This window comes from Marasmius oreades, chromosome 4 (genome assembly GCF_018924745.1).
Source record: "Marasmius oreades isolate 03SP1 chromosome 4, whole genome shotgun sequence".
In the NCBI taxonomy this organism is placed as follows: domain Eukaryota; kingdom Fungi; phylum Basidiomycota; class Agaricomycetes; order Agaricales; family Marasmiaceae; genus Marasmius; species Marasmius oreades.
The window spans coordinates 1,021,847-1,034,490 of NC_057326.1; the positions used below are offsets into that span (position 1 = coordinate 1,021,847).

At 47.0% G+C, this 12,644-nt stretch overlaps 6 protein-coding genes across 8 annotated transcripts; 4 read left to right on the forward strand and 2 right to left on the reverse strand.

Moving 5' to 3' along the window:
- Positions 1–3: 3 nt before the first annotated feature.
- Positions 4–887, forward strand: E1B28_007128 (uncharacterized protein; the record flags this gene model as incomplete). Its single annotated transcript, XM_043151840.1, has 6 exons — positions 4–215; positions 275–402; positions 458–493; positions 559–577; positions 640–793; positions 855–887. The coding sequence occupies 6 exons, from the start codon at positions 4–6 to the stop codon at positions 885–887; spliced, it is 582 nt and encodes a 193-aa protein (XP_043009920.1).
- A 161-nt stretch (positions 888–1,048) lies between these two features.
- On the forward strand, positions 1,049–2,044 carry E1B28_007129 (uncharacterized protein; the record flags this gene model as incomplete). The annotated part of the gene is made up of 3 exons (XM_043151841.1): positions 1,049–1,674; positions 1,750–1,958; positions 2,014–2,044. 2 exons carry the CDS (start codon positions 1,049–1,051, stop codon positions 1,895–1,897), a joined length of 774 nt encoding a protein of 257 aa, XP_043009921.1. The 3' UTR covers positions 1,898–1,958; positions 2,014–2,044.
- On the reverse strand, positions 2,043–2,722 carry GRX5 (monothiol glutaredoxin grx5; the record flags this gene model as incomplete). The annotated part of the gene is made up of 4 exons (XM_043151842.1): positions 2,674–2,722; positions 2,338–2,618; positions 2,196–2,266; positions 2,043–2,125 (listed from the first exon to the last, which is right to left on the reverse strand). Exons 1-4 carry the CDS (start codon positions 2,698–2,700, stop codon positions 2,043–2,045), a joined length of 462 nt encoding a protein of 153 aa, XP_043009922.1. The 5' UTR covers positions 2,701–2,722.
- A 99-nt stretch (positions 2,723–2,821) lies between these two features.
- Positions 2,822–4,787, reverse strand: E1B28_007131 (uncharacterized protein). 3 transcript variants are annotated; one of them, XM_043151844.1, is made up of 5 exons: positions 4,658–4,787; positions 4,099–4,595; positions 3,774–4,035; positions 3,042–3,717; positions 2,822–2,972 (listed from the first exon to the last, which is right to left on the reverse strand). In XM_043151844.1, exons 2-5 carry the CDS (start codon positions 4,323–4,325, stop codon positions 2,878–2,880), a joined length of 1,260 nt encoding a protein of 419 aa, XP_043009924.1. In that variant the 5' UTR covers positions 4,326–4,595; positions 4,658–4,787; the 3' UTR covers positions 2,822–2,877. The 3 variants fall into 3 exon arrangements, with proteins under 3 accessions (XP_043009924.1, XP_043009923.1, XP_043009925.1); XM_043151843.1 differs by having other exon boundaries at positions 4,099–4,535; positions 4,596–4,787; XM_043151845.1 differs by having other exon boundaries at positions 2,822–3,717.
- Positions 4,788–8,443: 3,656 nt separating this feature from the next.
- Positions 8,444–11,131, forward strand: E1B28_007132 (uncharacterized protein). Its single transcript, XM_043151846.1, has 7 exons — positions 8,444–8,557; positions 8,611–8,796; positions 8,856–8,966; positions 9,031–9,363; positions 9,418–9,566; positions 9,621–10,027; positions 10,106–11,131. The coding sequence occupies exons 1-6, from the start codon at positions 8,537–8,539 to the stop codon at positions 9,958–9,960; spliced, it is 1,140 nt and encodes a 379-aa protein (XP_043009926.1). The 5' UTR covers positions 8,444–8,536; the 3' UTR covers positions 9,961–10,027; positions 10,106–11,131.
- A 178-nt stretch (positions 11,132–11,309) lies between these two features.
- E1B28_007133 (uncharacterized protein) lies at positions 11,310–12,635 on the forward strand (the record flags this gene model as incomplete). Its single annotated transcript, XM_043151847.1, has 5 exons — positions 11,310–11,414; positions 11,484–11,861; positions 11,918–12,394; positions 12,451–12,531; positions 12,603–12,635. 5 exons carry the CDS (start codon positions 11,310–11,312, stop codon positions 12,633–12,635), a joined length of 1,074 nt encoding a protein of 357 aa, XP_043009927.1.
- Positions 12,636–12,644: the final 9 nt, after the last annotated feature.

Sequence of the window (12,644 nt, forward strand, 5' to 3'; positions counted from 1 at the left end):
CTCATGCCAGCTCCCACTGCTGCCAGTCCGGCTGCGACGATGGCTGTACAGAGAGAGCTTAAGCAGATGTTGAAGGAACAGGAGAAGTGTAGGAGCTTCAAAGATCTGGGATGGTACATGCCACCCGATCTGATTGGGGATAATCTATTCCAGTGGATCGTGGAAATGCATTCATTTGATGAGAGTTTACCGGTCGCGCAGGATTTGAAGAGAGAGTGAGTTTTCAAAGTTGATGCAGTTTCCGACCCTTGACTGGCTAGATGCCCAATGATAGGAAAGTCAATTCGGTGATATTCGAGATCAGGTTTCCGCCTGATTTCCCTTTGTCTCCTCCTTTCTTCAGAATCATTACGCCGCGATTCTTGCCCTTTATTCAAGGTGGTGGGGGACATGTCACCGGAGGTATATCCACATCCCAGCCTTCTTCATCGCTGTCTTCTCATCGTCTTCGCCTTAGGTGGTTCGATCTGTATGGACTTGTTGACCGCTTCTGGTACGTTGGCCGCCTCTCTCTCCTCGAATTCTCTGATATCCAGGGCTGACACGATGATGATTTAGGATGGCTTCCTAGTTACAGGTAGCTCACAAACGGTCAAATTCTCTTTCATTCTTTGATCCAAACCGTGCTTTTTCTTGCAGCATTTCAGCGATTTTGCTCCAGATAAAGTTGGCTATCTCCAACCTCGATCCCCGGCCAGCGCGATTGATGGCCGGAGATGGATGGAAACACCCATATCAAGTGTTCGAAGCCCTGGAGGGTTTCAAACGGGCCGCTTCCACTCATAATTGGAAGGTTCGTCGTATGCTTTGGGCTATTATTGTGGTGCTTATATTTTCTTTCTCATGTATGGTAGCTTCCTCCCGGTCTCGAGAGGCTTGTTAGTTAAGAACCCATTCGCTGGTTGATTTTTGCGTGGCGTTCTTGTTGGACAGTATCCGTACTATACTTGAGCTGGTCATAAGCAATTGGATATGTGTATCAGTGTCCCAAACTTAATACAGTTACTTGTAGTGAATGTAAAACAGGAAATGAGGCATTGCTAGACCAATGGATCCATGGAACTTGGACAGTGTTTGCTATCTCTGTGACGATGATACATGTACAGATACATGGCTTGTCATCGTCACAGAGGAGAACGGTTACCGGTCTAAGTGTTTTGATAGAGGTGAACTCGGCATCGTGACTGCTGCCGATACGGCTCTCTTCCTTCCACCAATGCTTCCGTCCAGACTCTACCGAAATTTGGGTATCCCACCTCCCCTCAGGGCTCTAATTACCCCTCATCCCTCCTTGCCTGCGACTGTCAAAGTTCAGTTGCGCCTCCGACTGGGTATATTTAACCACAGAACAATCTCAACATCTGGTATAGGAAGACGAGATCTCAGCACTTCCACCTGTGTCCAACAACACTCTTCTTCAAGTTCAGAATCACAGTCACAATCAGAACCGCCGTCGTCATCGACTATCGAACTTGGTGATGGAGAGTCCCCAACGAGCTCAAACTCTGCTGACTTGACGACATCTCAAGTTCTTCCCGAGAGTATACAGCCCAAACTATCAATGACATTCACTTGTACAGTGGAGGGCTGCGGGACACGGTCAACGCATGAGTTTTCGAAGCGGTCGTATGAGAGAGGGATCGTTCTTGTACAATGCCCGGGGTGTGAGAATAGGTGTGTTGTCTGTGTTTTTTTCTTTCTTTCTTTCTTTCTTTCTCTCAAACAACCTACCCCCGCCTTATTTTTTAGACATCTAATAGCAGACCATTTGGGGTGGTTCAAAGAAAGTACCGAAGATGGGAAATTACGAACTGTTGAAGACCTTTTACGAGCCAAAGGAGAGAAAGTCAAACGAGGAAAGCTCAACGCAGACGGGGACATTGAATATGTCGAGTAGTTCAAACTGAAGTCAAGAGGTGTAGAAGTGGGTAGGATTATAGCCTTTTATTTGGCTAAAGGTAAGGATATTAAACTGATACAATGGAAATCGCGTTCGGCTAATCCCTAACAAAGCATCTCGAAAGCATAAAAATCCCACCAGTCTAAGCTGTCGAAGTTTCCGTCTCTGGTGGAAGGATAACCTGGTTCTGGTTCAGGAATTTTTCGAGCTCTCCAGACTGGTGCACTAGATGGTGGAAAAGTATAATAGTTATGAATTATGATAATTTCACGTATATAATAGAACAACTACTCACTCGATAAAAGAATATCACATCCTCCGACGAATTCTCCGTTGACATATAGTTGAGGTATCGTTGGCCAATCCCTAAGATATCAAACGTAAATGTCCATAAGATACGACCCTTCAACTTCAAACAGGGTTCGCGAATAACGTACGAAAATTCCTTAATATCCTGTCGCAACTCTGAATCGGCGAGGACATTATAAGTCTGCATCTTCACCGGGTCAACACCCTGAAGATCCAAAACCTGAATGGCAGCTCTTGAGAATCCACATTCGGGAAATTCAGGCGTCCCTTTCATGAATAGCACTACGGGTTTTGCGTTGATGGCTTCTTGTATTTTCGCTTTCGAATCTTGAGAGAGGAAACGCCGATACGCGACCAGTCGGCTCGATGTGAGTGCTGCTGCTGCCGCATTCGGTCGGAGGGTTTGTATCTGTAATTTTCCTTCATAGGTCTTGGTCGAGATATTTTTATAGATATTCATTTACCGGTGAACGTAGGGAAAGTCTGAACATGTTGAGGGAGGCAGGGAACTATGATTACAACAAGGCAGGCTCAGTCAGCCCTTCCGGTCTGCCTCGCCTCCCGGGTCATGTGACCTTTCCCCAATTATGAGGTCGACAACCGTTTTCAATACCGGGCATGGTTTTCAAGGTTTCAATGCAGTCATCCATTGGCTAAGTCCGACGTGTTTAAACCCCAATATCTAACAGTAGTACATCCCCTGACCGATTTCCCACAACAATAATACCACCTACTTCCCCAAGAGCACAGTGCATCAAATCCTCTACCAAAACCAGAAGGTGGGATCAACGTCAGCCAGGACATCGGATAGCGAGAACGAGAAAGCCAGTACCATTAAGATCAGGGGATTTCAACGTATGAACAACACGTCCATCCAAAAGAATTGGAGCGTCCGCTAAACCAGCTTCGGCCTCTGAATCACCAAGAAGCTCTTCCCCCTCTTCTTCTGTTTCAGTCGTAAATCGACAAGTAACGATATGTTTAGCCATCGTTCCCCTTCTTCTCTCAATCCACACTCCACGCATGCCCTGGGGTCCCATCGCGAATGCACTGACGAAGAACGGGGAGCGTACATGTCCGGTGTTCAAGACGAGACGCCCGGAAGAGCCTGAGGCCTCGTCAGAGGGTTGAAGGGCGTGTTCGTTTTGTTTGAGACGACGGACTGGGATGCTAGGAATCATAGAATGGATATACACCAGATCGACGTGAAGCGTGGGCTCTTCTAGAGGATTCGAAGGGATTGTGATGGTCGAAGAGAAGAAGAACAGGCCTTGGATGACATCAGATGCGAGAAATTTAACGACATAAGTGTCGTCTCCGTTCTTCTCAACTTGTGCGACACAAAAGTCTCGAAAGCTGTATTTTCGAAAGTGGTGTCTCAATGTCGGTAGGGTGCAAGGGGTGTTGGTGTTGCAGAATTGTGGGGGAATAGGGTGGATCTCGACAGAGCGTGTTTTTAATACCAATATATAGGGACCCACGAACTCGAGTGTGTGTATCGTTGTGTACTAAGTGAGGTTTGTGATGTCAGAAACGTCAGGGTTGCAACCACGTATGTCCTTACCATCTCTTCCCGTTCCTCTTGATATGTACGAATATTGCACGAATCGGACTCGAATATATCGTCACGATGATTTGAAGGCCAGCGGAAGAGGGAGATCGTGCAAAGCTGGGAGAAGGCCAGAAGGCCTTTAGAAACGTCTAACCGGCGAGCTGTGCTGGACGATGCTGACAGTGGGAAGACGCATATGACGTTGAAAGTAGGAGCGCATGTTTCAGACAACTGGATTTCGTATACCATTGCTTTTCGACTAATTGCAGGCAGTCTGTTGAAGCAAATAGTTGATTAGTTTGTGCAACGAAAGAGGCCTGCGTTTAAGTTTGCTCACATCCTAGATGCCACTACCGCCAATGTTACTCGCAGACTTGTGGTGTCAAACGTCGAGGTATAAGAGGCGCATTGGTCGGGATGGATGGTCGTGTTAGCCCATCTGCTTTGTCCCTCTCCCTCTAGATCCCAAACATTGAGAAACCCATCCGCATAAATAGCAAGAACCCATCGATCGAGGAACACTTCCAATCCAAGCAGGCAGCTTCTTACTCTCGGTTGCAGCATATGGAATCCAGATTGTCGTGGAAGAGACCAGAGCTCATCTACAAGATTGTTGGAAGTAACAATATCTTCCAACGCCGTAGATGAGAGATCAATTTGTGAGGGACTGTCATGGCGAAGATTAGGAGGAAGTGGTATTTTCCGTTCTTGTCGTCGCAGTAGTCGCAGCCATACTCCTTTATCTCTGGTGACTTTTGCGAGTTGAGTACAAGCCTTTGAAAGCCGTTGTGTTTGATTTCTGGTAACATGCTCAAGGATACTATGAATTCATACCTGTCGGAGTGATAGGATCTGGTGAATGTCTAAATAGAAAAGGATGAGCAAGAGGACTTCACTGGGGAGGTCTGTGAGTAACATGGTTGTCGTCAGTGGGCAGTTAATCGGCTTCTATAGCTTTTATAGCTATCCATATCGGACGTGGACAGTCAGGATGAAGGGAGACCACGCGTGAACGCGTGAACAATGACATGGTCATGTCATTTACAGTATATGTCGTGTCGTAAGCAGCTAATTGACGGCATGACGGCAAGGTTACGGCTCACTGATCTGCCGGGTCGCCGCAGAGTCCAGACTACACCACCAAAACCGGCCCATGTCGTACAGATATGTGCTACTTCATATATATCCCATAAACTCAATATATCGTGAACATATGTTGACCATGCCGTAATAATGCTGTAACACAGTCCAGCAAAGGGAATTCTGGCATCCCTTGTTCCTCCCGTGATGGAAATGGGTCCAAATGGCATATTTTACCTACCAAAGGTAAATGTATGCAGGAGTAGGGCAGGAGGACCACTGGAAACATTTGTGCTGAGTATTTATGGCATTGTCATGTGACTCTACATATTGTGAACATATGTGGAGACAGATGGTGATTATATGTGGAGACAGATGGTGATTATATAAAGTGGGAGTGGGCAATTCCCACACCTTAGGCAGGAGTTTGACAGGTGCCGTAAACACCTCTTAGACCCCGTTTTAGTTGTGTGGGAAATGGACCTAAGAGGCCCCGCTTCTGAAGTGCACTCACATCTTCTTTCGCTTCGTCCATGGCTCCCTCCTCACTCCGCCAATCCTCCTTCATTGTAGCATCCACCGTAGCGCTCTCTATAGTTCAAACAGGTTTGTTTCGTCCACTGAGTGTGCTCGTCACTCACTTACCCTACATCTTACAGCATGCATGACACTCAGAGCCCAATATGGCTCCGTGCTACTACCACAACCTCTGTTCTTCACCATTCCTCCCACATATTCTCGTTCTGCTTCACTCCTCAATATTATCCAATGAATGCTATCAGCCGGTAAATACTAAAAATCAAAATGCGAGGGATATCTGACCAGGTCTACCACTTTTTCTAGGATCTACCATTCAGGTTACGAAGTTCTATAGTATGCTCATACAACGTGATGGGTTAGTACAGGTCCCATTGGATATTGCAGTATGCCGTGTATTCTTCTGCCTTTCCCATGATCGTTATGGCTCACCTCATTTACAATTTCTGTCTGTCATTGACAGTCACCCAATACATGGCACTCAACACATGGCACAACATTCCAAATCTCAAATGCGGCACACAAGGCCCGTATCTGCATATATGCCAAATCTGCCAGCCTGACGATCGTCAATTGGGGATGGGGTATTGGCGCCGGCGCAAAGTTCCAATAGAGAAGGGTTGACTATGAATTCAACGCATGGGAATGAGGCCACCTGTGAGTACAATCTGCCCTCTCCCTCCAAGCAGCTCATACAGACCGCACATATACTGGTTAGTAATTGCTCCAAATGCCCAGGAAAGAAAACCCGCACCTGGTTGGTATCAGTGCAGATGGTCGCCTGTGGTCGGCGAAGGATGAGTGCAAGATATGTACATTTCGGTCGTGTTTGCAAAACAGAATTGCTTGAAGAAGTAGTCAACGTACGGAAATGCTTGTATCAATAGAATGGTGAAATCAATCAGGCTATCCAAACTCTTTCTCCTCATTTTTTAACAAGACACCTTCAGTGTACGTCAAAAACTGCAATTTCTTTGGAGCCCGGGACACCGGCTAATTGATAGCCAGTAGTTTGAGGAGATTTCAGGAACATAAACTGCGTATTGTAGGTGTTCTATACACTCTCCCACTTAGATATTTGAGACTTAACTTTGGCTTAGGGTCTAAATAAACCTGTCAAGAGCTGACCACCTACAGCTAAAAATTGAATTGGTGTGAAAATTGTGGTAGTCGCTCAAGGCGTGTCTCAAGTATGGTGAACAACCCGACTACCCTCGCCAACATAGGGCAAACCTGCGGAGAGTCAAAGTCCTTCAGACATATATTTATTGATATTGAATCATATATGAGTATCTAGAATGAACGAGGACGCCAGTGGAATAATGTAAACGATTAACTTTAGGTTAAGCATGCCCCGGCGGATATCTGCTGACCAGGTTATGTATATAAGTTGCTTGTTTTGCTTGAAATGAGGGGCCTTCCAGGGATAATTTCAATGGAGGGTTGGTGGTCAATATATATATTGATATCACTCCGTGCTTGCATCTCCTAAGAATACCGAAAGAGCACATTCTAATCTCCGGATTCCTCACTGAGTCAGATATGATGTTACCATGACAAAGGTCTTGTACAAAGGCTACTAGTAATATGTTACAGATCTGCATGACGTTCTAAGCTGGGTGTGGTGCTACAGCCTGTCGAGAGAAGTTGTATGGGAGTGGCATTGTAAGGGTTGAGGTTTCCGAGTCATTGCGTATTTACTGACACTGTAAGTTATACCAGAATTCAAAACTGTAGCATCTAATAGTATCTATCAAAAAAAGTCCACTATCAGGCCTGAAGGAGTGTTCCAGTACAATCAAGGCTAGTATTGGGAAAGCAGGGAGGGGCAAAGGAGTTGGGAGGAGGACGATCCGAGGATGATCAGTAAGAGCGCGGAATTCATGTGATTGAAGACGCACCTATTGCAGCCTCATACGTTTGTCTCTTCCAGATCATCCAGAGTTTGTAGACTTGCGGAATGCGCCCAGGCGTTGACGAGAGAATATGGGAGAGCCTGCAATGTACGAAGCGTTGGAGAAGAGGATATCGCTTGCACCTGGAGTCGTAAATTGCATTGAAGGAGCTAGCTTGAGGTGAGGCCAAGTGTAATCAAGCATAACTGGGTGAGATATGGGACAGATGATACCGAAGAGAGAGTATGGGAGCGCCAGATTGCAGAAGCGTCAAGGGAGCAAGGAGGGAGCCATGGACGAAGTGAAAGAAGACATGAGTGCACTTCAGAAGCGGGGCCTCTTAGGTCCATTTCCCACACAACTAAAACAGGGTCTAAGAGGTGTTTATGGCACCTGTCAAACTCCTGCCTAAGGTGCAATTCCCACTAGCCTCGCGTCCGACTTACTAATACACACAGCCACTCAAAACATGTCCGTCACTCGTTCCAAGCTCGTTCCAGCGCTAGTGCAATGCCTTGTACTGCTGAACCAGCCTTGAATACAATTTTCTCACATATGAAGACTATATGAATGTTTATATATAGCTGAAGGGACTTGTGAGGGGGTAAATAGTAGTGCTTTGCACAAAGGACGCGTTGCGACGCGCTGTGTCACACTGTGACATTGCCTGCTGCCACTCAAAAAAACTATCATTTAATGGGGTCTCATGAACGCGATACCCCCAAACTGAGTATGCCAGTCATGATTTTAATTGGTTTCATGAAGATTGTTAAGATGAATATTGACAGAAATCGAAACTGATCGAGATATGGTTGTAATGGTGTGCATATCTCAGTCAATTTTACCTTTTAAAAAAATTCATCTTAACGTTTTCAAGTAACAAATATTTAATGATTTATCATGAATTTAGCTGATTTCTAGGACGAGCCACGAACCCGTCCAAAAAGCGGACACTTTTCTAAGTTAAGCCAAATAGAACCAAATATAATTGACCGTCGCGGGAATTGCCCACTCCCATATAAAGTAGAGCTATCTGTTCAACAATTGGCGGTGTATTGTACTGTGATTTTTTGGATTTTGTGAATAGTTTGAGCAATATGAATAACATACTTACCTATGTATTTGTAGTATAGAATCAAGTTAATCATAAGATTACGACTTTAAGAGAATCGGCTCACGGCAATGCTCTAGGCCGGGGCGATCGAAAAATGCCAATTTGCCAATATCCCTTCATCGATTCTCCCAACATCGCCATCGTCTAGGATGGAGGAGCAGCTGAAGGAGGTCAGTGTGATTACATCGCTGTAAATGTACTCATATGACTTCCCATCGCTTAGCTTCTGCCTTTCTTACGCGACCGAAACGTTCAAGTTCGACAATTAGCACTCTCAAATCTCGTCTCGCAGACTCCAAAAGGCTCGCCACACAGAAGCATCTTCTTTTCGGGCCAGTCTGGAGGTCTGAGCAAGCCAAATGAGAGCGATGTTATTCGGGATTTGAAGCTTCTCTGCAGGGATCAGTTGGTGAGTTGTATTTTTTTTTCACTTGTTCGTGGAAGTCTTTCTAATCCACCTCTACTCAGACCGTTGCACACGATGCATTCAGAGCTCTTGTCAATCTATCTGACGCCCCGATGCTACTATCTTCTCTATCGGAACCATCGTTTTTGAATTTCATCGTTTCCTACATCATAGTAAGTCTTTGTAGGATCAACGCCCATTTCTCCCCCCTTTTTAATCCTTTCAGTATTCGCTCAGAATCCTCAATCAATATGTGCAGACCTTGCTGCCATGTTACTCTCCAATCTCTCTGCATCCTCGAGCGCATGCGCTACCCTTTTATCCATGAAGGTCACTGTCATTGCAGACGAAAAAGTCCAGAATGGCTTCTTCGCAACGCAATCGCGTTCAGGGTCATGTGCTGTTCCAGTACCTTATCCGACAGAGAAAGAGCAAGAAATCCTTGCGTTGCCGTTACTGCTGGATGCGTTTGTACAGGGTGCACAAGTAGATGGTATTCAAGACTTATCAAAACGATCCCGGAAAGGAAGTTTACATTTCTTGGCGAGTGTGTTCGGGAATTTGACTTCGGTGCGCACATATATCGAATTCACTCGTGAAACCCCTGGACTAACCCCGTTCTAGTCTCCGACAGGACGCGAACATTTCTTGACACCGCGACCTTCGAATCCATTGAAACCTGATTCGGAGCTTGAATACCCGCTTGCAAAGATAGTTTCCTTTACGGAGCACAAGGATATTATCCGACGTGGCGGAGTCATTTCCGTGTTCAAGTAAGTTGGCTCTATACCTCCTACAAGGTTGAGTTGGCCGAATCCCGATTCTAGAAACTGCGCTTTCAATGCTCGAGCCCATAAAGCTATCCTAAGCCCAGAAACTGAACGTGTCGCAGTGTCCCCATCAACTATAAAAGCCCCTGGTATCAGTGCTCTGCCCTATCTTTTGTTGCCCCTCGCCGGGCCTGAGGAATTTGATCTGGAGGTAAGATTCCGCTATAAGTCCTTCAATCTTGTAATCCTGACAATCTTGGGGATACCAGGACCAAGAAAGGCTACATCCATCTCTCCAATTCCTACCCCCAGAAAAAACTCGCGAACCCGATCGAACTCTCCGTCTAACGCTTATCGAAGCGTTCTTGCTCCTCTCTCACACTCGATGGGGACGTGATTTTCTTCGAGCCAATGGGGTTTATGAGATCATTAAGGTTGCACATGAGGTAGAAAGCGTTGACAAGGTGAATGATTCGGTCCCTCCTCCTGCCATATTCTTGACAACGCTAAATCAGTCGTTGGCTGCTCTGCACTTTACTTAGATATCTGAACACATGGAACGCCTTGTTATGTTGATCAAGGGCGATGAGCCCTCTCAGGGACCTTCGGAAGAGGAAGAATTCGACCTGGCGACTAACAGAAATAGACTGGAGATTGAGGGAATCACATCATCATCATCATCAAAGCAGGATGTAGATGTAGATGAGGAGGAAGACGGACCTGCGATTGGGTCACTGGTCGCTGATGAAGTCGACGAAAATGATATGATTGAAGAAATATGATTGTTTTGAAGCCCAGGCTAGGGCAGTCGTTCATAATTAGGTGAAACAAGGCGCACTGCTACCCCCTAATCTCAAGCAAGGGCCACTACCACGTTGAATCCATGGAGATGGTTTGAAAGTAGGACACGATCCTTGCAATTCTGTGACGTGCGGCGTAGATTCGGAATACATGGTTACATCTCAAGTGAATTGACGGGTGAAAGGCTCGAACATGCATCTCTTCACTGACAGCCCCATCGGGGCTGTCCCCGTTTCCACTCTGATTGTTTTCAACTTTTTTTTTCTTTAGTTGGATCCCCCCTAAACGGCTCGTTGGTACGATTAGCCACCCCCGAAATTTGCCGGGATCTTATGCACCTTGTAACGATGGACCTGTGTCTGATGGACAGGAATCGACACTCCAACTGACTTGCGAGCGTCCCGTCAGTTCTTCGAGATGCTCTACTCAGTACTGTAGTGCTTTGGTCTGGCCAAGGGGACCCATTCCAGAACTCTACATCGCCTGAAAGCCTATAAATCCATTAATTGTGCTTCCGCCCATCGTGGGATGGCTGTCGACGTCGCTTACTTGGCAATCTTGGTACGGCTATTCTGGGCTGAGTTGCCCTCAAATTGAATAGTCCCTTGTTAGCCTTGTTCGTTACCATTGTTACATTGAACCTGTTACTTGGCATTTTTAACTTGTTCTCCACTTGTTTCTATGGCTACATCTTCACTGGGAGCGCCTATCAGACGTTGTCAGCACCCTCTTTTACTCGTATATATACCCTGCACTCATGATTCCGAATTCCCCACTGTGCTCTCGGTCTGGTTGTGCCAAACCACTTTCTTTCTTCGCTCCTTCTTTGTTCGATCCGGATCGAATTTCTCTCACTAGACGTTCTAGTTTCCTCGTCCCACTTGCGTGCAGAGCACCAAATCTACTTCATTTAGTCGACTCTTTTCTTTCAACCCCCCTTTCAAAATGTTGTTCAAAACTTTTATCCCCTTTGTCGCTGTCGCTTTGGCAGGATCTTCCCTCGCCCTTCCTCGCCCGATCGGTTCCTCGTTGATGGTTCGTGGTGCCAACGTGAGTTACTGAGCACTAGTACTATCTGGTTTTTTTTTGCCTCCCGCTAACGACCTACGTTCGTTCTAGAAAAACGCTGCGGCCGGCCCTCCTGCTGCTGGCGACAAGACTGGCGCCAACACCGGAACGGATGCCCCCCCTGCAAAGGGTGAGGCCGCTGGCCAAGGTCAGGAAGGTACCGATGCCGAGACTGGTGCCGACGGCAATGCTGGTGGTAATACCGGCGCTGACAACACTGGCGCTGACAACACTGGTACCGAAACCGGCACTGGTGCTACGAACGGAACTGAAACCGGCACCGCTACGAACGGAACTGAAACTGGCACCGCTACGAACGGAACTGAAACTGGCACTGCTACCGAGACTGGTACTGGCACCAATGGCACTGACTCGACGGGTACTGCTACCAACGGTACTGACGCCGGCGCTACTGCTACCGTCACTGTGGTAAGTATCACAATCGATTAAACCCTCCCCATTTTGTTAAATCTCCTCTTCTACAGACCGTTACCCAAGTTGTCGCTGCCCCTACTGGCGTCAACAATGCCGGTGGAGGTGCTGGTCGTAAAGGCAAAGGTGCTCAGAAAGGTGCTGCAGGCGCACAGAAAGGTGCTGGAGCTGCTCAGAAAGGTGCTAAAGGTGCTCCGGCTGGCGCTGAAGATGGTACACCACCTAGCGCGGAAGGTGCTCAAAAGGGTGCTAAAGGTGCTACCGCTGGTGCTGAAGGTGCTCAGAACGGTGCTGGAGGCTTACCGGCAGGTCCTGGAGGTGCTCAGAAAGGTGCTAAAGGTCCCCAAACCGGCGCTGAAGACGGTACGCCACCTAGCGCTAAAGGTGCACAGACTGGCGCGGAAGGTACAGAGGTTGGTGCTGAAGGTGCACAGACTGGCGTTGAAGGTGCACCAAACGGTGCTAAAAACGCGAAGACTGGTGCCGTTACTGGATCGGAGGTTGTTACAACAATCGAAAGCGGCGATGCAGTACGTTGTTCTATTTTTTCTCCCCTTGATTGCGCTTCACTCAACACTCTGTAAAGTCCACTTCACCTCAGTCTGGCATCAAGTTCTTCGGTTTGAGGCGCCGTGAAGAGTTAATGAGGCGCGAGGCACAGGAGGAGGTGAGTCTTATCGACTGCCGAATCATTTTTCAAAAAAACAAACGGATTGCTGATGATGATCGATTATCCAGGCCGACTTCGCTGCCCTCAACGAATTGGACTAAGTCCACCTC